We start from the raw sequence: 25,377 nt of genomic DNA on the forward strand, positions 1-25,377 counted from the left end.
ACAGACTTAGAGCGGTTTGTTTAGTGCTAGTCACACATCTTGAGAACCATTTATCACCAGAATGGGCTGGGCAGGTTCAGCCCTCGCTGGCTTTTTAGTAACGGTGATTGCTTAAGGAATTTCAACACTGGTAAGAGAAAAGGTGGGGTGGGATTTTGTGTTTGGTTTGGGGTGTTTTTTTCCAGCAGGAAAGGAAGGTGAGTCAAACCCTTTTGCTTTGACAGCAAAAAGTAAAGCAGGATCGAGAAGTGGTGGGAGAAAACAGTATCTCCAGTCAGTTTTGCGGTGCCCTTGAGAGTCCTAGGAGAAGGCTGATGAGGAATATATTTGGGAGGGATTTATGGCTGAACACCACACAGCAAGGGTTCCCAAATCATAGCTGCAAGCTTGGACATGAGAATGGAAGACAAGGCATCCCAAGCCTGGAAATGAACTGTCAAACAGCCGAGTTTGGGAACCACCATTATTTAGGCTAGCTAGAAAAAGTGGTCTTTAAAGGAGATGGGCCAGACAAAATTATGAATTTCACAATAAACATTTATTTTTGCAGGACATTTGCCAGTGAAGCAATGATTAAGCTTCCATTAAAAGAGACTCAGGAGGTATCTGTAGAATATTGTTCAACCTGTGAACTGTTAGCACTGAGGTGATTTTACTACAATATAAAAATTCCTTATGATTCTTCCTTCAGTGATACTTTGAAGATGGTGGTGGATTGTGGCTTTGCGGTTGTTGAAGGTTGAACTTTTAGAACAATGTAGCAATACTATGCTGAGATCTAGAAAGGTGTTCTTTGTATATGTTAAAGCCAAAGGCATCCCTAATCAGAAGAGAAGTAAATAGCCTTCCTTGAGCAAGGACAATCCTGGAGCAATTAGATCTTGAAAAGGGTACATTGCCAACTTGGCAAGCAAACTCAAGGTCCATGTATCCTTAGCTGAACTACTCTCATTGTAATACTAACAATTATGCCTATAGGTCAAGAAGACCCCCCCTCCACATCCGTCACTCCCCCACACGTTAACCTTTTAAAGCCATTATCTTCGGCGGCAGCCTACAATCAAACGCGGGGGGCTGCCGCTTCCTTCCCCTCTCCCGCCTTCTCCACAGCGGCCGCCCCCCGGGCATGCGCCCGAGCGCGCGCTCCGGCGGGAGGCGAGAGCGAGGCTGGGGCGGGACGGAGGAGGCGGGGCCTGTGGGGACGTTGGCAGAGCTGTGGGGGCAGAGCCGTTGGGGGGAGCATGGCGTCATCGGCGCGCGCCGCTGAGCGTCGTTCCGTTGGAGCAATGTCGCCGCCGCTCTTCAGCCTGCCCGAGGCGCGGCTCCGCTTCACGGTGAGGTCGGGCACGAGCGCGGGCGGGCGGGGATGGAGGCGATGGAGGCTCCTCTCCCTCGCTACCGCGTGGAGGGGGACCGGGCAGGAGGCAGACTGCGCCTGCGCACCGGGGTAGGGCTCTGCTTCGGCGGGCGCCGCCCGCCCCCCGACCCTTCCGCAGGCCCGGCCGGGGCTCCCCTTGAGGAGGCCCTCGGGCTCTCCTTTAGCGAGCCTTCAGGGCAGGGCAACGTAAAGTTTGGGGATAGGGCTTCGTACCGGCTCAGCCTAGCTCGCCAAGGGGAGGTTCTGCTGTTTAATTAACTAAAATTAACGTAAATAAAATTAAAATTACGGTGTAACCGCCGCAACAAAACGTCCGTAACTTGTTGCGCTTGTCTCTTGTGCGCCTCTCGCTTCTTCGTTGCCAGGGCAGGTGGGGCTGAATGCGTACCTAGGCCTCTGGATCCCACCTCTTGCAGCCTGGTTTGTTGGGCAGGGGGATGGGATTTGCGCAGAAGGGGTCGAGGCAGAGGCACTTGCTCCGTTAGGTGGCTTTCGTTACAGGATATAGTAATCTTTCACACCATGTTGTTATCAGGTGTCATGTTCCAAACCACTCTGATGTGCCTGTGAGGCAGGTAGAGTTGTGGGGGGGGGACTTGAGACTGTCGTAGATGCAGCATCGATCACAACAGTGTATTCCTCCGTGTTTCACTTAGAAATACTATTTTCACCACATTGTTAGCCCAGCTTTGAGGTCTGGTGCTCTACTGTCTCACATGCCTAATTTCCTAGGCACTTGTTATTTGCCCTACTCATTACAAAGTTCTCTTTGTAAATAAACACATGGTATGTGGCAAATAGATTCCTTAGTATTTCTGTCTGCTGTCAGAGGAAGGAGGAGATCCTTCTGGTTTTGTACTGGTTTTATGACTTCTCTTTCTTTACATTTTGGTAGACGTCCACCAGAGAGGCTCTGAATAACAAAAGTATCAAGCCATTGTTGAACGCATTTAACCAGATTCCTGGGAGGTAGGTAAATGTTGCTTGATTTTAAAAGGTGCCTATTGAGATAACTTTTAGTAATCTTGTCCCTAGTATTTGTTATTAACTGATGTGCAATGTTTGCATTTGCAGTGAAAATGAAAAGAAGTGTACCTTGGATCAAGCTTTTAGAGTTATTGTAGAAGAAGAAATAGTAAGTACTTTAAACTGCTACGGTTTCTCTCTTGATAAAGCTCAAATTTCTATTTGTAAGTTTATATATTAATTTAACAGCAACTTACTTTAGTATAAGGAAATACTGTTTATTAAAAGCATGAATTGTGTAAAAGTTACCTAATTAAGATTGAATATAGATGATAAAGGAGATTGGTAGGTAGGACAGAATGGCAGTATTTTACAGATACCACACTGTAGCAAGAGGTGTTGACTTAGCCTTTTCCAGCAGTTCTTTGTAATGCTTATGAACGTCTGCCACGCCTTAAAAATTCTAGTTCATAAATATGCATTATTCTACAACTATACTTTAAGAGTGGGGTGGAGTGGGTTATCAGCTACTAACATATAACAAAGCTGCCTGTCGGCTGAGAAGAATGATGAAAGGCATCAAATAATCTTTGTTGGTGTTACTTGAATGAATGCTGAATGTGGGATGTTAATGTTCAGGGGTCTATGCAGTAGGTGTTACAGAGTCTTTAATGACTGGAAGCAGTCAAGAAATCTTGCGCAATCAGTAAAAATTTCCTATAGTTAACTAACAGGTCTGATTTAATAGATTGTTTGAAGTTTTGGGAAGCTGAACATCAATATTTGTTTTAAACTTGCCTACTTGGAAACAAGAATTTTAGTTTTGTTAGATAAACTTAGGTCAGAATAGAGAAGTTTAACACTGTTTTGTTTGTTTAGATAAACAAAGCTCCATGTGAAAATCTCCTGGCAATTATTTCTCTTGCTATTAATGGAGTTACAGAAGGTGAGCATCTTTCTTTCAAATCTCTTGGCAGTTTTAGGGACCATTCAGGGGAATTTTAAAATCTTGATTTTTTTTTTTTTTTTTCTAAGTCATCTACAGCGGTTAGCTTTGATAGTATGTGGCCCTTATGCTCGTGGTTATTGTGTGTTTCACAAGAGGAATGAAGTATATTGTAATTAATTGAAATCTTTTTTTTGTAATAGAGGAAGATGCATGGTTTAGGTTGCAACATAATTAGCATTTTCTATCTTTGTCCACCACTGTAAAATGCTTCAAGTCTCCCATCATCATTTCCGAGATGGGACCACTGAGGCAGAGAGGTTAAATGATTTGTAGGTTTCTCTGTCAGTTGCTGGCAGAGCCAGAAATAACTTCTGAATATCTGTGCTCCTGTCCCAGTACTGACCTATCAGCACACGGCTGTTTTGTAGATACTTGAATCTGTTTCTGTAACTGTCTTTTGTGTCAGAAATCAGTGTGCTGATCTCTCCTGAAGAGGCTTTCATGCTCTTCCCTTTGTTTATTTGTTCACATTACACATCAAATACTTGTTTGTTTTAGTAAGTATGGGTCAACTACATATGTGTTTTTATGAACTGTGGAATAACAAGACCTGTGATTATGGAGGAACACAGGCACTACCAAACTACAGGGCATGGGTGGACAGACTTGGAGTGCTGCTTTAGTGGTGCTTTACTTGAGGAAAACACTCTCAAACTTCATGGGTGTGTGTAGTGTAATAACTGTGGATTTAGAAGTCTGAGAGTTCACTTGCAGTCTGCAAGGAGACGGGAAGTTGTTTCAGACTTTGAGGGTTTTGGAACAGTTATCGCTTATTTGTTTTACATTAGTGCAGAGCTCTTGTAAAGCTCATCTGCATATGTGTACATATATAAATAGCTTTAATGGAAGTTAACACTTTAGCCCAAGCTTTTTGTCAGGATTTGTAGGAACCCAGGAGAACTTTTTTATTCTTTTGTTTTTTTAAACGTAATGTCCCTCAACTGCCATGCCCCTTTATTGCATTTCAGTTTGAATTTGCTGAATAAAATGTTCCCTGTTCCTCAGGTATCTGCACTGCATCAACCCCTTTTGTGCTTCTGGGGGATGTTCTGGATTGCCTGCCTTTGGATCAGTGTGACAAAATTTTCACTTTTGTGGAGAAGAATGTTGCTACGTGGAAATCGGTAGGTATTTTTCCAAAATGTGATACAGTTGTGCCAAAGTTTCTGTCTACCTGAACCATTTTTACAGTTTTTAACTCTCTTTGTATCTGTTTGCATTGCAATAGTAGCATTGAGTACATTTTGTTTTGAGGCTTAAAGATGTCTGGGCAGCAGAGGTCAGAAAATTAATAATAAAATCATAATTTTGATGTTTTATTTCTAACTTCTTTCTCTACAGTATACAATGTTTGTCATGTTTAGAAACTGGAAATTTAACTTCCAATGCATAATTTGTATGAGTAGCTTCTCTCTTGACTTATTATTCAGCTTCTTCTCCAGCTACAGGAGATTCCTCCAACTCCAGTTTGCAGGGAAAGAAGTCTTCTTGGTCACTTCCTTAATGAGCTTTCCATTACAGAACTGTAGCAATGGTGAATATGTTGCCCTAAAATATTTTTGTGCCTGAGGAGCAGTCAGTGTTTTGAGGCCTCTGTGAGGGTTTTGTGCTCTTTGCTGTGCCGTGGTGCTGTAGCAGAAGAGCTGCTGTGACAGGCTGCTGAGCTTCTTGTGCTGCAAGTGCTGTTAATTAAAGAGGGAATTCAGGGTCTCAGGCAGAAGTCCTAACTGCCAGCATTTTATTCCAAGATTATAAGAAATCTTTGATCCCAGTGTCCTTGGTTTGCTCTTTGTCAGTAGTACCAGGAACACAAGTGTCAGCAACTCTATAGGTAACACCAGAAAAGCATTCCAGTTTCTCTGTTTTCCTGACCAGGACTATCTCCCGTAAGCATTCATTCAGGATGTTCTGTTTCACATAACATTGTGTCCCCTGATACATTCACAAACTCTTCTTTATCACTAATTCAAGCATCTATCAATTTCCTTCTATTGCTGCCAAATTACTAGTACTGTGAATGCTCTAAATCTTCTGTGCATTGCTCTTTGCTTATATGTATAAATAATGCATGGAATAATAAAGGCAATGAGTAATAAAATTAGTATGTTCCAGGAAAAAAGTGGATGCTGGTCTCACAGTTTGTTGTCACAAATGGGTTTTCTGTATGGAGGCTGGATTTAAATGTTGTGATTTATGCTTTCTTGGAATTTGTGGGACTGCTTATTTTATGTTGCCTTTTTGTGAAACCTGCCTCTTATTTAAGGGAAAACTCAAGTTTAGAGTTACAGTAGGAATGACTCTTACTCACGACTTGCAATTCCATTAAAACTGCTAGGAAGGTTTTGTGATCTCTTAATGATATAAATACCTTTGCTCTGTTTCAGAATACATTTTACTCTGCAGGGAAAAATTACTTGCTACGAATGTGCAATGGTGAGTTGTAGTTTTTCAGGGGAGTGGTGGGAAATTAAAGGAACTCCCTCTCTCAGCAAATGAAAGTGGGTTTAATAATTTGATTTAAATTCACATGTGTTCAATAAGTAATAAAAGGCAGATCGCTCTTAGCGGACATTCATGAGTCTTGCTGACTAATGTAAAAGTCATTCTGACCTTAGGGAAGTCTCTTCATCAGTGGAGGTTGTTGAAGAACATCTGAGAAATAATTTATTCCTCAGCAATGACAAGGCCCAAATCAGGGGCTGTATATTTGAGTGGGATTCATTTGAACTTATTTTTTATTGATGTTGAAGGTGTTAAGAGACTTGGTAGAATGCATTTGGAAAGAATGTGGCTGGTCTGAGGAAGTTACTCGCATTTAAATGTACAAATCTTAGCGTCCTTTCATTAGCTCTGTAGGTCATGTAATTAACAAGTCTTGAATTCTAGTGCATGAGAAATTGAAAGAAGGATAAATGCTAATATTCTTTACCTTTGCAATATTTAGACCTCCTAAGAAGATTATCTAAGTCACAAAACACAGTCTTCTGTGGAAGAATTCAGCTGTTCTTGGCTAGATTATTTCCACTTTCAGAAAAGTCAGGTGAGGGTTTTTTTGCATTTCATCACACTTAACATCTAATAAGGATTAAATATGCTGAATCTTTCAAGTTTATGATGGCTGCAGACCAAACCCAGTTGGAGAAAATCACTTTGCACTTGTATTTTAGTTCTTGTCTCTACCCTTGATACTGTAAGTGACTTCCATTTGTTGTGATTTCAAACACAAGTTTTGAATGCTGTTTATGAGAATTTAATATCAGCATCTTGTAAAAGACTGAGTGAACAGACTTATGAACTTCACAGCTTCTAAGACTAACCCTTTGTTTTTCACAGGACTTAACTTGCAGAGTCAGTTTAACCTGGAAAATGTCACTGTTTTCAATACCAACGAACATGAGAGTACTCTAGGACAAAAGGTGAAAATTCCTGTATCATTCTTCACTCATTCTGCAGTAAACATGTTAGATTGTTTGCACAAAAGTGTCCTACTGTGCTTAATATTTGGAAATGTATGTTCATAATCTGGTTGTCCCTCACCCAGACTAAGGTGCTGATTCTGGAGATGGTCATGTTAGCCAGTACATTAAATTGTGCAGACTTTGAGGAGAGAAAAGTTGATTTGATTGTGAGGGACAAGTGCTGTCACTTACTGTACTAAGTTTTCCCCACAGTGTACAGAGGATAGAGCTGTTCCTTCAGCTTTTTTCAAGAGAAGTCTGGCTACCATTGCAAAGTGTAGTAAGGTGTTAAGACAGGAATTCGTTGTGTGTTTTGCTGGAGTAATACTGTAGAGATCTTTTGAATTACCAGCTTAAGCTTTCTGATATGAAGTGTAACAGAATATTTAACACTGAAAACTATATGCAAACTGTAGTGCCATTTGTACAATTTCTAAATTATTTTTTCCTATTAGCACATTGAGGAGAGGGAAGAAGGAATGGACGTAGAAGAAGGTGAAATGGGAGATGATGAAGCACCAACAAGTTGGTGAGCTCACAGCAATTTTAAAAGTTGAAACAAAACTTTATAAAGAGAAAGTAAAGAGCTGTTTGGAAAATATCCTTAAATGTTGTATTCGGAATTCTACTTATCGCTTGCCCTCTCAGGATTAGATACAACCTAGCAGTGCCTTAGTCTGTTTAAGTGGAGTTGCCTGGAAGAGAAAGACATATACAGATTATTTGAAAAAATTGAGTACCCTGGTTGAGAACTGCTGCTATTCTCTCTTTTTGACAATTTTCCCAATTATCTTGACAAAACTTGTTCTGGTGAAATGTATTCAGGAATTCTAAGGACATGGTGTATATGCTTTTAGGAGAAAAAGCTGTGCTGCTCTGCATTCCCCAGATAGTGAAAAACTTGAAAGATCCTTTTTTATTACTGTTTTTGCTTTTATGGTGAGAAAGTAACAATAGAACTGTATGGAAAACTCTTTTAGGGACAAATTCTGGATTACAGATTTCTCTGTCAGGGCTCACTATTGACTCATTTCACTTAAAAAAGGAATGATATTTTGGGATTGCACGTTCCTGAGTGGACTTGAATTTAATATATTGCTTTCGATATTGTTTTTTTATTTTTTCCCCAGTTCCATTCCAATAGATTATAACCTTTATAGAAAATTCTGGTCGCTTCAAGATTATTTTAGAAATCCTGTGCAGTGCTATGAGAAGGTCTCATGGAAAACTTTTCTTAAGGTAATCTGACTTTGTGTTTTCAACCATTCAGCCTAAGTAAAAAAACACCTTCTACATGAGTAGGAGAGTGACTTCATGAGCATAGAACAGTTCAAGCACTAATGCCACTGAAAAGTAATAGTGCATGAGGAAGTGCATTTTGCTGTTTTCTAAAGTGAGCCTTTGATGGTAAACAGTGTAGTAAGATGTACAGTAAATTCCTTAATAAAACTTGTGTGAGTCAATAGCAGAAAGACTTCATATGTTGCAATAATGTCAGAAGTACCTGTTTTGTGAGTTATAAGCTGTGAAAAGCAGAACTTGTGGGTTTGGGGTTTTTTTTCTACCCAGAAGATAAATAGTTCTTCCTACCTAGTCTTAGATCTTACTTTTGAATAGAAATATTGATCCCAGTGGTTTCTAATCTCTTTATAGAAGCAGTGACTTGAACATCTCCTTTGACTGTTTCAATTTTGCTTAGTATGAATGTTGAAGACAATTTATTGCTAAGCTACTGTTTCTTCACAGTTTGCCACTTGGTGTTTATTTAATAGCAAGGAGCCTGTTTTGGTTGTTTTTTTTTTTTTTAATTTTTGTTCTCCATGTTCTGGTAATAAGTGGTAACATCTGCTCAGACATTCTGATGCAAATCTAGTTAATGAGGTCTACATTCTCAGCTTTCAAAAAAAAAAAAAAAAAACACAAAAAATCTCCCCCAGAGAAACTGAACAAGGCCAGGCTTAAGTCATTCAAATAAAATGTTTATGTTTTTCTGCATTACTGCTGAATTGATTTCAAGAGCAGCACTGAAAATTTAACTCTCACTTATGGACCGTTCTTTGTGTATTAGTGAACAACTTAAATTGAGTTTGAATATAGCATTATTGTCATGTGGACCTTTTTTCTTCATACTATCTAATCAACAAAGCAATAGTGCACTGTTCACAACCCATAACACTGTGGTTTTTAGCGTATTTTAAATACTCCAAATGATTAGATGTTCTGAAATGATAGATAACACTTTCACTGTCATTTGTGGTGTTCAGAGAAGCTCTACATATTGGTTGCAAACAGGTCGTTTTGACTGACTGATAGCAAGTTTACAAATTATTTTACTTGCTTGGCACTAAGTCTAGTGTAGTGCTCTAACTACACTCTACAAATTTTTTTATATTATTTTCATGTGGTAAATAACTCTGTTTTGTAGTACTCAGAAGAAGTTTTGGCTGTTTTCAAAAGTTACAAACTGGATGACACTCAGGCTTCCCGAAAAAAGTTGGAAGAACTAAAAACAGGAGGAGAACATGTATATTTTGCAAAATTCCTAACTAGTGAAAAGGTATGTGGTTTCTTTTCTCAGCATTGCAGACTAGTTGAGGACAGAAGGAACCTGTGTCTAGTTCAGCCTCCCTGTTCAAAGCTTTTGGCTGGAGGAGGGTGATCAGTGCTGTGCCCAGTTGCGTTTCGAATGTCTCCACAGAGACTCCACAGTTTCTCTGGGTTATATTGTTGTTACATCCTGTTACCTTGTTGGATCACTTTATTTAGATAGATTTATTCTATTCTTTTTTATTTTATTCTTTCTTTGTGGATTGCCTCTGTTAATTGATGATTCAGGGACTTCTGGAATAAGAGTGCAGTAAAGCTGACATTTATTTACTGCATTTGATTTGTATTGTTACATTTAAGGAAGTTAAAAGAGTAAATATTTAAAGATCTGTTACTTTTTTATTGCCTTTAGAATTACATTTTAAAAACTTGGCTGATGATGTGCTAACTGTATTTTCTACCTCATAATGGTCTCGTTTAAAATTGCTTTGAAAAAGATCTTGAGAATTTTTAATTCCGTTGATGTTAAGTCAAAAATACAGCACACTATTGGATCCTAAAATTGTTGTCTTCATTTTGGAATAATATGTAACTTTAATTTTTAAATGCATGTATTAGTAGATGACAGAAAGCAAGTCTCAGAGCAGCATGAGTTTTCTTTTTCTGGGATAGAAGTGTAGGTAAATTCATCATAAGCCTTTGATCTGTGTATTGACAATGTTAAAATAACATGGTATAGAAGATACAGAACCGGCTGCCTAATTAATACCCAGTAGTCAAAGGCCTCTTTCTTTAAAGAATCTTCAAATGTTCCCTTTGTGTGATCTGTCATGCTGCGGCACATAGGGTAGAAACCAGGCAGTGCTATCACTGTGCAAGTGTCGATGAGAGTGAGTGCTTCTGTGGTTGCCAAATCCTTATGTTATAGCCAGTAGCTCATAGGAGAAGGGAGCGAGCTGTCCTTCAGTTACTGAACTACTTGAATATTTGTTTCTCCAAATTCTTGTTCACCTCAGAGTGAATGTTGTTAAATCCAGCAGTATAAAACTAGTTGAAAATCTAAGGATACTTTTACAAGCAGTTCCTCATGTTTTTAAACATTGACTTCATTAGAAATTTTGATACTCTTTCCTAAATTTCGCTAGATGACAATTTACCCATTTAGTATGTTATAAAGTGCTGTCCTGGAAGTACAGGTGATACTGAATAGAGCTTCTGTAGCGACTTACCATCATCTTGTAAAAACAGTCTCCATGGAGTTTATCTGAAAACATTTGTTGGATTTTTTCACTTATGCATGTTTAGTCTCTTTAATGGGTAATTCTTTTTTGTTGTTGTTTAGCTGATGGATTTACAGCTGAGTGACAGTAACTTTCGCCGTCACATCTTGTTGCAGTACCTAATACTATTTCAGTATCTAAAGGGACAAGTCAAATTCAAAAGGTAACGTGGAAATAATTTGAGTTTTGGAGATGGGGAGCTATGAACTTGGAGATAAACCAAAATATTTTAAAAGTTTGTCTACTTGTTCTAAGGTTCTTGTGACACTTGCAGAGCCTTGGATTGGGAAATATGGGATGTGTCTGAAGTTATTTTACAGCAGGAGAGCGAAGGTCTCATTCTTGCCTTTCTCCGGTCGTCTCTGCCTGACTCTTTGCCCTCCCTTGCCATGGCTCTGGTGTTGATTAGACTCAGTCAAACTTGTGTAGTTTACTGAACCAATCTGCTCATGTTTGCAAAGTTAGTTTTCTGTCAGATTGGTGAGTTTAGTGGGGGCTCAGAAGGAGAGGCTACTAAAGCTTGCTTAAGGTGAGTGCCAGCCATGAGAGAGAAGGAGTTTCTCTCTGGCCGCTTCAAGCTGTTAGACCAATACAAACTGCTTTTATGTGGCATCATTTTGAATCTGTATTGACTTTGTGATGTGGCACTGGTTGCTGATTTGTATTTTCCTAGTGTGCTACAGATTCCTGTCTAAAATAACAAGAAATAACAATTGTGATTATTGCTTTTGTAAATTAATGGGACAGAACAAAACCCTGTCGTCTTCTACTCTCTAATGTTATGCTGAAGAAAATCCTACCTCTCTGTTCATTCCTGTGCCCTTGACTGTCTGTGCACATAATGCTTAACATTTAAAGCATCTGTCTTTCACCTGCAATATACTGCTTTTTATAAACAGATCTCAGAGAACTTTGCAAACTAGATTAGGATCATTACCCTTGTTCTATAGATTATTTACCAAGGCAGTCTGTTGGCAGAGAAGGAATAGAATTCAAGTCTTAAATTGCAGTTCAGTCCTGTAGAGGTGGTAGGCAGTCATTTCAATGACAGTTTATTAGTGTTTGTTAAAAGCACTCATTTATCAGTGGGTAAGGATGGTATGTCATATAAATGGTGTACCATAACACTTGGTGCAGTTGTAAAATACTACTAATTATTCCCTTCCTTAAAAAAAGATGAGTTTTTTTAATATCCTATTAACTAAGAGAAGCTATTTCTAAAAGTCTTTCTCATCTTTTTGACTTAGCAGTTATCAGGTTTATTTGCTATTTAAGCTACCTAGTGCTTCATAAAAATTGATTGGTGTTATATTCCTTTTGAACACTGTAAATGGAATGTTAATGGTTATGCTTCACATGGGTTGTTCTTGAAACAGTGAAAAACAAAGATTAGATTCTCATCTGATTTTTAATGTGTTTAAAAAAAAAAAGTTCTGGTCTCTTTGGGAATGAAGTGAGCCATGATAGATTTATTTCTGTGTTCTTTTCTTTTCACTTCTACTTACCAATTGCATTATAATTCTAGATGTCCCAAGCGACTTGTTTAATGACTTTGGTTTATGCTATATAGAATATATGTTTTGAGATATTTGAGATCTGTGTTCTGTATACAGCTGGTAGATTGTTTCTTTTGCTGTGGTTTGCCTACAGTGGTGCTTTGGCTGGGGTTAGGAGAAGTTTGGGTTTTTTCAGTAAGTCTTTTCATTATGCCCATTTGCTGTGCTTTGGTGTGATCTTGAATCATGCAAATTAACTTCCTATTGGATGAAGCTAAACCTGAAAATATATTCCACAAGCACATCTATTTAACTCCACAAACTAATCAGTGGTCAGTCCATGGGACCAGACCAGAGCACATTCAAGTTACTTTCTTCAGATCCCCTCTAACAACCCTCAGAAAGTATGTATTGTAAATGATGTGTCCTCAGCACTATTTTGATGTATAGTAAACTCTTTAACTTTAAAAAAAAAAAATATAATGACACTTCTTTTTGTTGGGTTTTTGGTTTTTTTCCATTCCAGTTCAAACTATGTTCTAACAGATGAACAGTCTCTTTGGATTGAAGATACTACAAAAGCGGTTTACCAGGTTGGTATAGTAGATACTTCCGTAAAAATTACATGGAAAAATATTTATCATATGATATTGTATCAGTGACCTTCGAAGCAGTAACTACCATTTTATTTGGATTTTTTTCTATGTATTCTGCTACAAATATAATGCAAAAAGATAACTTTTTTTTTCCTCCCTCCAATCATAGCTTCTTTCAGAAAATCCGCCAGATGGAGAAAGATTCTCGAAAATGGTAGAGGTAAGTACTTTGGTGCCTGTCTGAACAAAGTCTGTACAGAGTGTAAAAAAGCAGTATCAGTTTAAACTAACTTTTGGAACATAGGTAAAAGTTCTCTCAGATGTGACATCTTACTTCAGTAAAAAAGGTCTCGTAATGTCTTTTTATTTCATAGTGATATTTTTCCCGTGTTTTCATTAATGTGCTTTTCTTCCTTCTCCTGGGGAGAAATGGAAATGTGCATATACATGCATGTGTACACACCGGAGATGCTGGTTGGTAGGAAAAAAAAAAAAGTATTTTTAAAAAGCCTTTGTCCAAGGATATAAGATGCAAGTGGAATTAAAATAAAAAAGCTGTCATCTTGCTTTCCTTCTTTCCTTTACTTTAGCTGCATCTATTTTCTTGTTTAGGGAAGGAGAAATAAAGCCTTTCCCACAGTTATTGGAGAGGAAATATACTGGTTTTGAATAAGCTAAACCAGCTGCTTAAGGTTATACTGATGACCTTCAAAATAGTTGCTGAAATACAGAGTAACAAAGCTTTCTCTGTAATAGCTCAATTGAAAACGTTGGAGTCAGCTCTGAAGGTGATTATTACCCTAATAGTGTGCAATATTATGTTTGTCTAGCATATATTAAATACTGAAGAAAACTGGAACTCATGGAAAAATGAGGGCTGCCCAAGCTTCGTGAAAGAAAGGTAACTGTGAAGTAAAGCTTGCTGCTGCTTATTTGAAATGGTGGTTCAGCTTCAGAATATGCACTCACAATGCATGTGAACACTAATGATTCACACAGCTTTGAGATTTGTATAGTTGAATGTCCCTCTGTATGTGCAGAAGGCTCCTAGATTTCTACCAGAAGTCTTAAGGCTTTATTATTATTGCTTGTATCAGCAATAGCGTGGCCAGCAGGGACAGGGAAGTGATCTTGCCCCTGTACTTGGCACTGGTGAGGCCGCACCTCGATTACTGTGTTCAGTTTTGGGCCCCTCACTACAAAAAGGACATTGAATGACTTGAGCATGTCCAGAGAAGGGCAACGAAGCTGGTGAAGGGTCTGGAGCACATGTTGTACGAGGAGCGGCTGAGGGAACTGGGGTTGTTTAGTCTGGAGAAGAGGAGGCTGAGGGGAGACCTCATCGTCCTCTACAACTACCTGAAAGGAGGTTGCAGAGAGCTGGGGATGAGTCTCTTTAACCAAGTAATAAATGATAGGACAAGAGATAATGGCCTCAAGTTGCACCAGGGAAGGTTTAGACTGGATATTAGGAAGCATTTCTTTACAGAACGGGTTGTTAGGCGTTGGAATGGGCTGCCCAGGGCAGTGGTGGAGTCCCCATCCCTGGAGGTGTTTAAGAGTAGGGTCAACATAGCGCTGAGGGATATGGTGTAGTTGGGAACTGTCAATGTTAGGTCAATGGTTGGACTAGATGATCTTCAAGGTCTTTTCCAACCTAGATGATTCTATGATTATGTTAGCAAAGCAGTGGTTATGCATGTACGGGGTCTCAGGAGAGCATTCCTTGCTGTCCCATGGCAACGTTTTGTTCTCTTAATACCAAGGATCCAGTGACTGAGGAGACTGAAGCATGTTGTCTCCCCTCCTGCCTTCACCAGACCCTAGATTGAAGAAGTTAGTGCCTGACTACCACATACCACTTTGGATTACCTCTAATGAAGCCTTTGGCATTACGGCTTTGGTGGGGCAGCGTACCTGGAATTTTGTGTAACAGTTCTCCTCTTATGTATCTTATTAGGTTTGCCACATGGTGGCAATCACTTACCTGAAAGGAAATCATGATTAGGTGTCTTTCACCATTGAAAGGTTTCCCGTGTAATTAGTTACTAACTAACTCCATATGTCTACTTGACTATCTTGAGGTGGTGACCAAATGTTCCTCTTCCATCCTTATTTGTTCTACACACAGACTAGCCTCTTCATGGTAAAGAGCAGCTGGGTCATTATCTCTTTGCATATTTCCTTTTATGGAGAGATCAGGTGAAGCCACTTCTTCATGACTTCATCTGTTTGCAAAAAAGGAAGGGGGGCTGTGAGAAGAAAGAAATTACTATGGCTGGGAGGGGGAAGGAAAATTACAAAATTTGACTTATAAATGTTCTGTCTCCTCCTTTAGATCTCAGCCAGAGTTTCAGCTTGGGTAGGTCTTACCCTAACCTCAGTGGTCTGGGATCTCCATTCTCTGATCCCATCAAATCAGGTGCACCCGGGGAAAGAGAACTTGCAATCATAGAACAGATGATCCCAGCAGCAGCGTAGATCATATTTAGTATGTGCTGCTGGAATAAATGTGATTTGCTGCTTTTTCTAGATCGGGACTCTTGATAGACCTTTAAATTTGTGAGTGAATTAATTTTGGTGTCTGGCAAATCCTTTTCTTTATCCTTACTTTACTTTTTTTCTCCTCTTTCCACCCCTCCCTCCTTCCACTCCTAGAATCCCAGTCCTTCTGAATACTTTCATTATGATTTAATTTGGCATCAGCTGAACTGAAATGACTTAGTTTTGTTCTTTAAATATTACTGGTTTAATATTAAAAAGCTTTTTTTCTTTCCCTTTAGACCTCCTGATTCTAAGCCAATGAGGCCTGTGAGAAAGAGGCCAGCGCCAGAGGACTTCTTAGGAAAAGGACCAAACAAAAAAATTCTTATGGGGAAGTATGTTGGATTTTTTTCAATACAAGGTTTCTGGCTTTTGGTTGGTTAGTTGGTTTGGGGGGTTTTGTGGCCTTTATTTTACCACTGACTAATTTTTTAGTCAGTAATTTTCAAACTTCCTCACTTTAGAACTGCCAGGAAAAAACAGACAAATCGGTTCCTTAAAACATGCAGTTGCCTTCCTTTCTGTATAGTCATCTCTTGTTAGATCCCTTTTAAATAGTCTCTAAGTTACAGGCTGAAAATCAGTGGTTTGTACTCATCGGATCAGTTTTTATACTTTTGTCATCTTTATGTTTTTGGTTAAAATGACATGGGTTTTAAAATAACACCCAGTGGTATTTTATCCCTGGGGCAAAGAATCCTTCTTAGTATCATGAAAATATGGCAATTTTATTGGAGGGGACATACCAAGTGCTGCATTTTTCTACTTCCTTCTTTAGGAGGAATGATAGTCTTTTCATTGTAACAGTTCACCCATCCTAGATGTGGAAATTTTGACCTTGTCTTGAGCTTCAAGACCTTGTACTGAATGTTTAGTAAAATGTCCCTTCTGAAGAAGAAAGTGATAAATTATTTCATTTATCAATGCAAAATAGCCTGACCTTGGCTAGTTTGGAAAAAGTTTGTTACAGTTTCTGACCATAGATTAGCAAGAGATTATAGAAATAGAAATTAATACATAATTTTCCTAATTTGCAACATCAGATTAGATTTCTGTCACTTCTGGCAATTCCTAATATGTATGTATCACAAAGCTTGTATGGTATGCTTTATTATAAAGGCTCTGGGGTGAGACTTTCTGTAGCATTGTTTCACGTGTGTGCCTTTGGTGAATGATGGCACGTGGAATGGTAGAATGGTGAATGTGGAGCTTATGCTTCTCTTTTTTTTTCAGTGAGGAACTGACCCGCCTTTGGAATTTATGTCCTGATAACATGGAAGCTTGTAAATCTGAGAGCAGGTAGGTTAAAAATGGTACGTCACCATCTAAAGCTAACTTTCAGCACACTAATTACACACAAAATTACAGTTATTACAAAATTGGCATAAGGAAGGTTTGTAAGATGGTTTTACATGGTATGCCATTTCACTGGGTGTCTTGAGGAAGGTTGGTTGTATGAATCTTTGTCATGAAATCTCCTTACAGTTTTCTTCACTAATGTTTATGCTGTCAGTAATTTTCATTGCTTAGTAAAGTCTAAGTGAAAAACCAGATGGAAACTCCCATTTTGTAGAGTGTGATTGCATAGTTAATTACCTTGTATAATAAAGGAAGGTTGCCAGGTCTGGCTGTAATGAAGTTAGTATGCAGTTCGGCTGTGATTTTCAAGCACACATGTGCTTTGAACAATACTAGATAAGAGGAAATTGGCTAGCAGGCATTGTTTCAGTGCATACCAGATCTTGTAGTGGTGCAGATGCAGAAAAATACAATTACTGGTTATCCCTTCTGCTTGCACAATTGTAGGAAATACTGAAAATGTACTTTGCTATATAACTTTCTATTTGTTAAAGATAGTGTAATCCCTTTCTGTGCAGACGTGATACCTAGTATGAAAATTTGAAAAAGGAATGGGGCAGTTCCCAAAGAGAACTTTGCTAGTAGTGGCTGTAAAGGCTGTGTGCCTGGGGACAGGTGCTTTTCTACCTGTCTTCTTTTTAGATAACTCTTCTTGGGATAATATAGCAGGATTCAAATCAGATGGGTTTTTAAGATGCTGACTTTGGTTCCAGTGGTAATACTACACTTAAACATGCATGGGGCACTGCTTTCCTGGGCAAAACACGTTTTTCAAACCAAAATTAAAGCGAATTTATAGACCAGTGTGCTTCCCCCCCCCCCCCCCCCGCCCCAACTGATTACTGCGTTCCCTTGTAGAAGCAGATGTCTCTGTCAAACATTAGGTAGGAGAAATACAGATCATTATGAGCTTGCGTTGCACAATGATAATCTTGGCTCACAGTAACCTACAGCTCTTAAGTGATCTGTATTTCTTGCTTGTGGCCTTCAAAGGAGCAAGCTGTCCTGATCCCTGTGATTATTATTTCTGTTATTTTTTTAGGTCATGTTCCTTATGTACTGGTTTGAATACCTTTCAGAAGCAACTGCTAGCTGTTCTAAGAGCAGAAACGTCAGTTGCCTTTTTAGTATATCCCCTACAAACCATAAATATTGTCTTTTAAATCACAGAAAAGCTGAGGTTGGAAGGGACCTCTAGAGATCACCCAGTCCACCCCCTTGCTCAAAGCCAGGTCAACTCGAGCAAGTCGCCTGGGACCTTCTCCAGTCGGGTTTTGAATGTCTCTCTGAGAGTCAAAGTTTTGCAACCTTCCTGGGCAACCTGTTCCAGTGTTTGACCACCCTCACAGAAAAGTGGGGTGTTTTTCTGATGCTTAAGTTGAATTTCCAGTATTTCAAGCTGCTGCTTGTACTTTCACTGAGTAGCATGGAGGCTGACTCTCTTCCTTACTTCCCCCAAGCCTTCTTTTCTCCAGGTTAACCAGTCCTAGCTTCCCAGCCTCTCCTGTCCATGCGCAGCCTTTTGCATGGACCTGTGTCTCTTGTGTTGGGGGGCCTGGAACTGGACCGAGCACTCCAGATGTATCTCACCAGTGCTGAATAGAAGCGAAGGATCATTTCCCTTGACCTGTTGGCACCTCTCTTCCTAATGCAGCCCAGGGTGCTGCTGGCCGCCTTTGCCAGAAGGGTGCATTGCTAGCTCATGTTCGTGGTGGTGTCCACCAAGACCTTTCCTGCAAAGCTGCTCCCCAGCCAGTCAACCCCCGGCATGTACTGGTGCCTGGGGTTGTTCTTCCCCAGGGGCAGGACTTGGCATTTCCCTTCCCTGAACTGCACGAGGTTCCCGTCAACCAATTCCTCCAGTCTGTCGAGGTCCCTCTGAATGGCAGCACAATCCTCTGGTCTATCAACCACTCCTCCCAGTTGTACATTGTCTGCAAACTTGCTGAGGGTGCACTCTGTCCCATTGTCAGTAGGGAAGGTGCTGGATAGTGCTGGCCCCGGTACCGAGCCCTGGCATACGCTAGTGACTGGCCTCCAGCTGGACTTCATGCCACTGATCACACCTCTCTGAGCCCAGGAGTTCAGATGCTTTTCCAGTCCACTTCAAATAAATTAATTTCTCCTGCCATCTGTAGACTTTAGACCTGTATTGAATGTGCTTTAACTTGAAGTACTTTCAGCAGAGCAGAAGGTGCAGGGATCACCATGGGAGGTGAAATGAATGTGTTTAAGCAAGTTGGGGAGCCACTAAGATGGGATCATTAAGTACAACATTAAGCTGCCTAGTATTTTTTTCCCCCTCTAAAACTAATGATCATAAATAATTGAAATTAAGGAGTAATAGTAGTTTAGCTTTCTCTGGTAGCAAATGAAACTGAAATGGAGCTGGGGGTGGGTAAAGAGGCCATGTGTTACTTATCCTGTCCTGTCAGATTGCACAAAACTAACAACCATTTTGGATTCCGGAGGTCTTGTGAGTCGTGCAAGTGGCAGCATGTTTCGAACACAGCCAGTCAGTTGTTACGGGTATTTTTATGAAAGTCTCATTTCCTTCTTGCCAAAATTCTTATGTCCTGTAGTCCTTTTTCACCAAATACTGCTGACAAATGTTCATGTCACTTTTTAGTATGGTAGAAGGTTTGAATATGTATAATAGGCAGTGCTAACGACTACTGGTGTGTTTCAGTGGTTATGCAGTAAATAAATTTATAGCAACATGTATCAAACAGATTCTTTTCTTACTTGCAATTGTTAAATTTGAGTAGGTTGGTTTTGGGGGTTGTTCTTCTTCTGTTGATAAGCTTGAGATGTGTATGAAGGAACTAAAAACCAGCTATTTTAGGGTAGATTTTGAGGAGTATTAAGCTCATTTTATTTTTTAGGGAATATATGCCAACATTGGAGGAATTTTTTGAAGAAGCTATTGAACAAGCAGATCCTGAAAACATGGTTGAGAATAAGTATAAGTATGTCAGTCTTTGTTCTGTTTCACTTTATTTTGATCTCTTTCATGTTTGGATTGTTAAAGAAAACACTGTTCTTTGTATTCTTGGTAGTATCTGTATAAGACTCCAGTAATGTACAAAAATCTTTATAATTTTGGACAGAATTATATTAATTAGGAAATGACTCGGGTCTTTTTCTGTGCTTTTACAGATGACAGACTATTACCAACCAAACTTGTATTTTATTATAGGGCTGTGAACAATTCTAACTATGGCTGGAGAGCATTAAGACTTCTAGCACGCAGAAGTCCCCACTTCTTTCAGCCAACAAACCAGCAGTTCAAGAGTTTACCTGAATATCTAGAAAACATGGTAATCAAATTAGCCAAGGAGCTGCCTGTAAGTAATATCATCCTATAGTAATAAATGCTGAATTCATTTGACTTCCTGCTTGTCTCTCTGCAGTCCATTTGGTACATGGAGAGGGAGGGGGCAAAAAAAAAAAAAAACCAGAGCAAAAAAAAAGATCTTGTAAAGTAAAAATTGCAAGTAAAATTGGTGTAATTGATGAAGACCCCAGTAACACTAAACTGTGGGTAACATTGACTAAGCAAGTAACTGCTGAGCTCTGCCTTGTATTCTGTGAACAAACAGCTGTGGCAATCCCAGGGTTTTTTTGTGGGGTTAGTACAGGAATATATTTGTACCCAGCTGTTTGGGTTCCACATTGCAGTGCAGACCACTTTCATTGACAGTGTCAGCTGGTGTTAGGGCTCATGAATATCGGTAGCTGTGGCTACTGGGATGGAAGCCCGTAGTAAAGGGGTAGGCTGTGCAGCTGAAGCGTTACCAAAACTTTACAGCAGCATTTACCAGAGCTCTTGTATCAGCTCCCTGACTTTTAAAATATGTAAAGACAAATAGGCCTTGTGGAGCTGTAAATTTAAGGCATTAGCCCTTTGCATGTTCAGCAGTACAGATCTGAGGCCAGGGAGAGGGGTCTTTCAGATCTCTTTATACACAGTGATGAGATACTAACAGCTGGGGAAGGCAGCATTTGCTAAACCTTTGAGCTAGCACACAACCCAGCAATTTCTTCTGAATATGAACATGTGCTTCTGTATTTGAGACCTTGTCTGTCATGTGAAACCACTGAGGTGTAAAGGTTGGACTGTAACATACAGCACTTTTTGTTTGTTCAGCCATCAGGGTTAACTAGATGCTAATAGCAATTTTAGAAAAAATAGTGGCAGGGGAAAGCTGCTTAATATATTAAGGTGTGTATATATATAAGAGAAAGTATATATAAGGTGTATATATATGAGAACAATATATTAAGGTATCGCTTTTATTCCTGATGGTACTACTGTCATATACCAAATGTTATGGCAAGAAACAAATACGTACATAAGGCCTGTGATTGAAATGTGAGCAAAGGGGAAGCCTTTTGTTCATCGTGGCTGATCAGTAGCTAAATCAGAGTGGAAAGTGTGTTGTTTGCATATTTGTTTGCCACCTCTAAGAAGTTTGAAAGTACAGAAAACTTAGAGGAATTCCTGAGTGAGGAATGAAATTAGTGAAGAAGAATTTTTTTTTTAAGAATGTTCATCAGTGGTAGTCTCATAGAAAGTTGGTTGGTTTTGGTTTTTTTTTTTAAAGTAAGTAATAAAGCTTGATATGTAATGCTTGGTTGTAATTACTATGAAAAGGAGTGAATCCTGTGAAGTCAGTGGATCCTTTCATTAGGGTTTTTAGTTCGTACTGTGTTTTATTAGAACACTTGTTACTGGTGTTTCGGATATAGGAGACTCTGGGGGATTTTTAATTCTCATGGGATCATGTCAGGTTTTCCATTTTAACACACATTCCAGAGACAGAGCTGTAAAATTTCTCTTTAAATATAAAGTTCATCCAGTGATGTTTAGTTCTCTCATTGTAGCCTCCTTCTGAAGAAATAAAAACAGGTGAAGATGAAGATGAGGAAGATAATGATGCTTTATTAAAGGAAAACAATGAAAGTAAGATTTGCATGTTCTCAGCCTTTTCTCTCTTGATGTGTATTGTTGAAGCTGTGTTTTAACAGCATTTCTACTGAGGGTCACCGGCCCAGGTTACCCCAGTGCTTCTGGCTTGAACCCGTATTTGTACCAAACAGTGCAGCCTTTTCAGGACACAGGGCACCAGTAGTAACCTCTTGGTCTCGTGGCCTGCAGTGCTGAAAGCACCCAACTTGTTTGATTAGCCCTTTCATTAGGAGCCTCTTCCACTTTTTCTGCTACGTGGTGTATGTTTACAGTGTTAGCAGGCATTTATAGCTAAAATGCCAGCATTGCTGTGTAAAAACCTACCCGAGTGTTCCTCACCCCGCTTTCCTGGGTTTTTTCCCTTTAATTGCCATGGGTAAGTGCCTCCCTGTAGCACCAGCTGAAGTGGGTAGTCATGAGACTTCAGAAACTGATATATTCCGAGATCTTTATTTCCTCATTTAAAATATCCTAAAGGCAAAAGCTTCTCAGAGAAGAGCCTTCCTGACAAGCATCATCTCTTGTTCATTCCTCTCCATGAACCAGTCCTTCCATTTTTGTCTCTTGCCTGTACCCCGGTACGCTGTGCTCCGCAGTGTCCTTCCCTGTCCCCTGTGTCTGAGCCTGCTGCCTTCCATCCTCATTCACACCGTCATCCCGCAGCACCTTCTCTCTTGCATGTTGTATCCCTGCATGCTGGCTCTTGGAGCCAGCTTGGGCAGGTGGGGGGTGCAGGGCGGGGAAACCACACACCCAATACTGCTGGCAACTTTGTTGAAAGATTTTTCTGTTGGTGGGAAGCTGCCTGTGGGCCTCTGAATCTCGCTTGTGTTGCCCTTTTCCATCAGTACCTGACCTTTTCCACAGCCTCCTTGCCAGCAGTGAAGAAGTCCTCTCCGTTTCAGCTTAACACTGCCTGAAACAGCCTTTGGAGCTTCACTGTGTTGAATTTACACCTTTCTTTAAATCTTGTCTTAAAGCAAAGACAAGAGCACTGTGGTCCGCTATACACTGTTGTGCTTAGAAATAATGGAAATGATGTGGGTGCTTCTGTTGTTTTGTCGTTTGTGATCTTCCATTCTTTCCCCTCAGTGCAGTGAGTTTAGTTCAGACAAATGAGTGTGACTGATAAGCCCTGGAGAGAGCTGAAGCTTCCACTCCATGCCCACTGGCTCCTCAGGGGGCATGAGGGCGAGATACTTAGAAATTAATCATATTCTTAATTTTTAATATGTGCAAGTAATTCAGTCTTTAGGGGTTTTTTTCTTTAGAACAGTGTGAAATAAGCATAGGTGGTAAGCCATATATTATAGCCCATGATAAGTGATAAATGTGCAAACCCACCTGTGCAATCCCTGCAGTGTTTGGCTTCTCAGCAGAGCACAGTATTCCATGTTCTTTATCTTGATGCCAGAATGATTAAAAATTCCTTAAAGTACTCACTACATATTGAAGTTACTATCCTGTTCACAGTCCTGCTGCTAATAGGAACATGAGGCTTTAGTAACTCAGTTAAAGGGAAGCAAACTATTTTTTACCTGAGTTAACTCCATTTAAAGTGACTAAAATAAGTCCAAAAGACAGTTAAATATTAAAGATTGCTCTGTGTTTTAATATTATAGTTGACTCACATATTGAAAATTTCCGGCTGCCTGTCAAAATCCTTGTTTTCATTTGGAGGAGGCAGTTCTGATGTACTTAAAGCTTCAGCAATTCTCTCTGTCAAACAGGAGATAACATAAAAACCAAGGTTTTCTTTATCATGGGCAATAAGGGACATTCCTGTTGAAACCCAGGTAATACATCTGTAAAAATCTCTGTTCTCACAGCTCTTGAGAAGGTTTTTACAACTAAAGGAAAGGTGTAAGTCAGTCTGGTAGTAAATAAATAGAAGATTTAAAATGGAGATCAGGGAAGAGTTATTTGCGTATCTGGAGACATTCCTTGTGTCTCACAGATTCTTTCTTTCTCTTTTTCTCCCCCCTGCCCAGGTCCAGAGGCACAACGGGACAAAGTCATGTCGGGCGAACAAATCGAGTCATTTGCAAACAGGCTTGGGGAGCAGTGGAAGGCCTTGGCCCCCTACTTGGAAATGAAGGATTCTGATATACGCCAGATCGAGTCTGACAGCGAGGACATGAAGATGAGAGCCAAGCAGCTGCTGGTGGCCTGGCAGGATCAGGAGGGCGCCCACGCGACCCCTGAGAACCTGATCACTGCACTGAACAAAGCCGGGCTAAGTGACCTCGCGGAAAGCCTGACCAACGATACTGAGAGCAGCAGCTAACTCCCTTCAGATCCTGACCTGTCATTGGGGTGTGGTGGTGGTTGTTACTGGTGACTGTTCTGGCGGCTGTTGTTAATTGTGACTGTTTGTTTTGTTGTTGTTAATTGTTGTTGCTAGATAATTGATTTTTTGATAGGTATTTTATGTTCAGTAAGTGATAAAACTTTTTAATAATACTGTTCAGTTGTCCACATTTTCTGAGAAAAGGATGGTAGAAGTGTAAAAGGGAGGAGGGAGAGCAAGGGCAGCTTTCTGTGTGCACTGTGGTCAGGGGTTGGCAGCAGCAGGGCTCAGGTCACTCCTGTTGCTGTAACTGCCCGCTGTCTCTGGTTTCTCAGTGTGTGGGTGGCTGTGAAGGACTTCTAAGTCATCACTTGGGGGTGGGGAGCTCTAGGCCATCAAAATGTACCTGTTCGCAAGTGATTCAACTGTTAAGAAAACGCTGGGGTTGTGGTAGAGATCCAGGTTGTAGTACTCAATGAACCGGTGCCCTTGGAGGGGTGTTGTGGTCAGCCTGCTCTCCTGCTGAAGTGGTTCTCTAGACCTTGACAGTCAATAATTATGGGGTTTTCCATGCTTTGTTTTATTAGTAATTACTAACTTTAGCCTCTGCATATGTTTGGCTGTGTTGGAACTCCCCTGAGTCATGATAAACAAGATAATTTTCTTGTCCCAGTGCACTGTGACATGACAGTTGGTTTCATTTTAAGGACATGGCTGGCTGTTGCATGTAGGGGGATCTGTTTCCCCTCAGAAAGCAAGAGACTGTGGTGGTGGTGGAGCTACAACTTGTTTTGTGGCTATTTCTTGTGGAATTTGTGTCATGCAGTGAAATCTAATTGCTGAGTGTTTGGCAAACCACGTTATCACAGAACTTTCCTCTGCAGGGTACTGTTTCAGTTTTACAAGCATACCTGTGAATTTCCAGGGTGGTTTGCTGCTGGCTTGGAGGTGTGTTCCATGATGGGCTTTGTGCCTGCTCCCCCCTGCCTCCTGCTGCAAGTATGATTTGGTAGAATGTGGAAAATGTAATGATTTTGATTGCAAAGGGACTCAAGCATGTTGTGAACGGAGGAGTGTGGGGATGAGCCAGAGCTGAGGACGGCCATGACGACGGTGACTGTCCAGCCAGTCACAGCCTTGATGCTTCAGGCGTGAACCATTATCTCAGTGCTCGTGTTCAAGGCAGGAGCCTTGGGCACTGAGCTGGCCCCTGGGTTTAGCTGTGATCCCTTTCTCTGAGCCAGCAGCAGCGCAGTCTTGTCTTGTGTGTGGAGGAGTACTAATTTTTTTTTTTTCCTTGCATCATCCAACAAGTATGACCTCATCAAAAGGTGACAGCAGTCCTCTGGCCTTCAAACAGGCTTGGAATTAGACCCCTGTGGGGAGATCCTGACTGAGAATCCCCCTCACTGACCCAAGGCCCCGGCGTGTAACTGAAGGGTTTGACAAACCGTGAAGGACCTCCACTAGAAGTGGAGAGGG

At 40.3% G+C, this 25,377-nt stretch overlaps 1 protein-coding gene across 2 annotated transcripts; it reads left to right on the forward strand.

The window, feature by feature from the left end:
* Positions 1-1,209: 1,209 nt before the first annotated feature.
* On the forward strand, positions 1,210-24,071 carry THOC1 (THO complex subunit 1). Of its 2 annotated transcripts, XM_074879135.1 has the most exons (22): positions 1,210-1,334; positions 2,274-2,347; positions 2,453-2,513; positions 3,224-3,290; positions 4,359-4,477; positions 5,738-5,786; positions 6,298-6,393; positions 6,687-6,769; positions 7,267-7,340; positions 7,942-8,050; positions 9,237-9,368; positions 10,701-10,801; positions 12,661-12,727; positions 12,900-12,950; positions 13,561-13,631; positions 15,069-15,092; positions 15,514-15,609; positions 16,508-16,573; positions 19,519-19,602; positions 19,833-19,980; positions 21,521-21,599; positions 23,597-24,071. In XM_074879135.1, the coding sequence occupies exons 1-22, from the start codon at positions 1,242-1,244 to the stop codon at positions 23,890-23,892; spliced, it is 2,040 nt and encodes a 679-aa protein (XP_074735236.1). In that variant the 5' UTR covers positions 1,210-1,241; the 3' UTR covers positions 23,893-24,071. The 2 variants fall into 2 exon arrangements, with proteins under 2 accessions (XP_074735236.1, XP_074735246.1); XM_074879145.1 differs by lacking the exon at positions 15,069-15,092.
* The last annotated feature ends 1,306 nt before the right edge of the window (positions 24,072-25,377 follow it).

The sequence above is a fragment of the Strix uralensis genome, chromosome 1, assembly GCF_047716275.1.
Source record: "Strix uralensis isolate ZFMK-TIS-50842 chromosome 1, bStrUra1, whole genome shotgun sequence".
Taxonomy (NCBI): Eukaryota; Metazoa; Chordata; class Aves; order Strigiformes; family Strigidae; genus Strix; species Strix uralensis.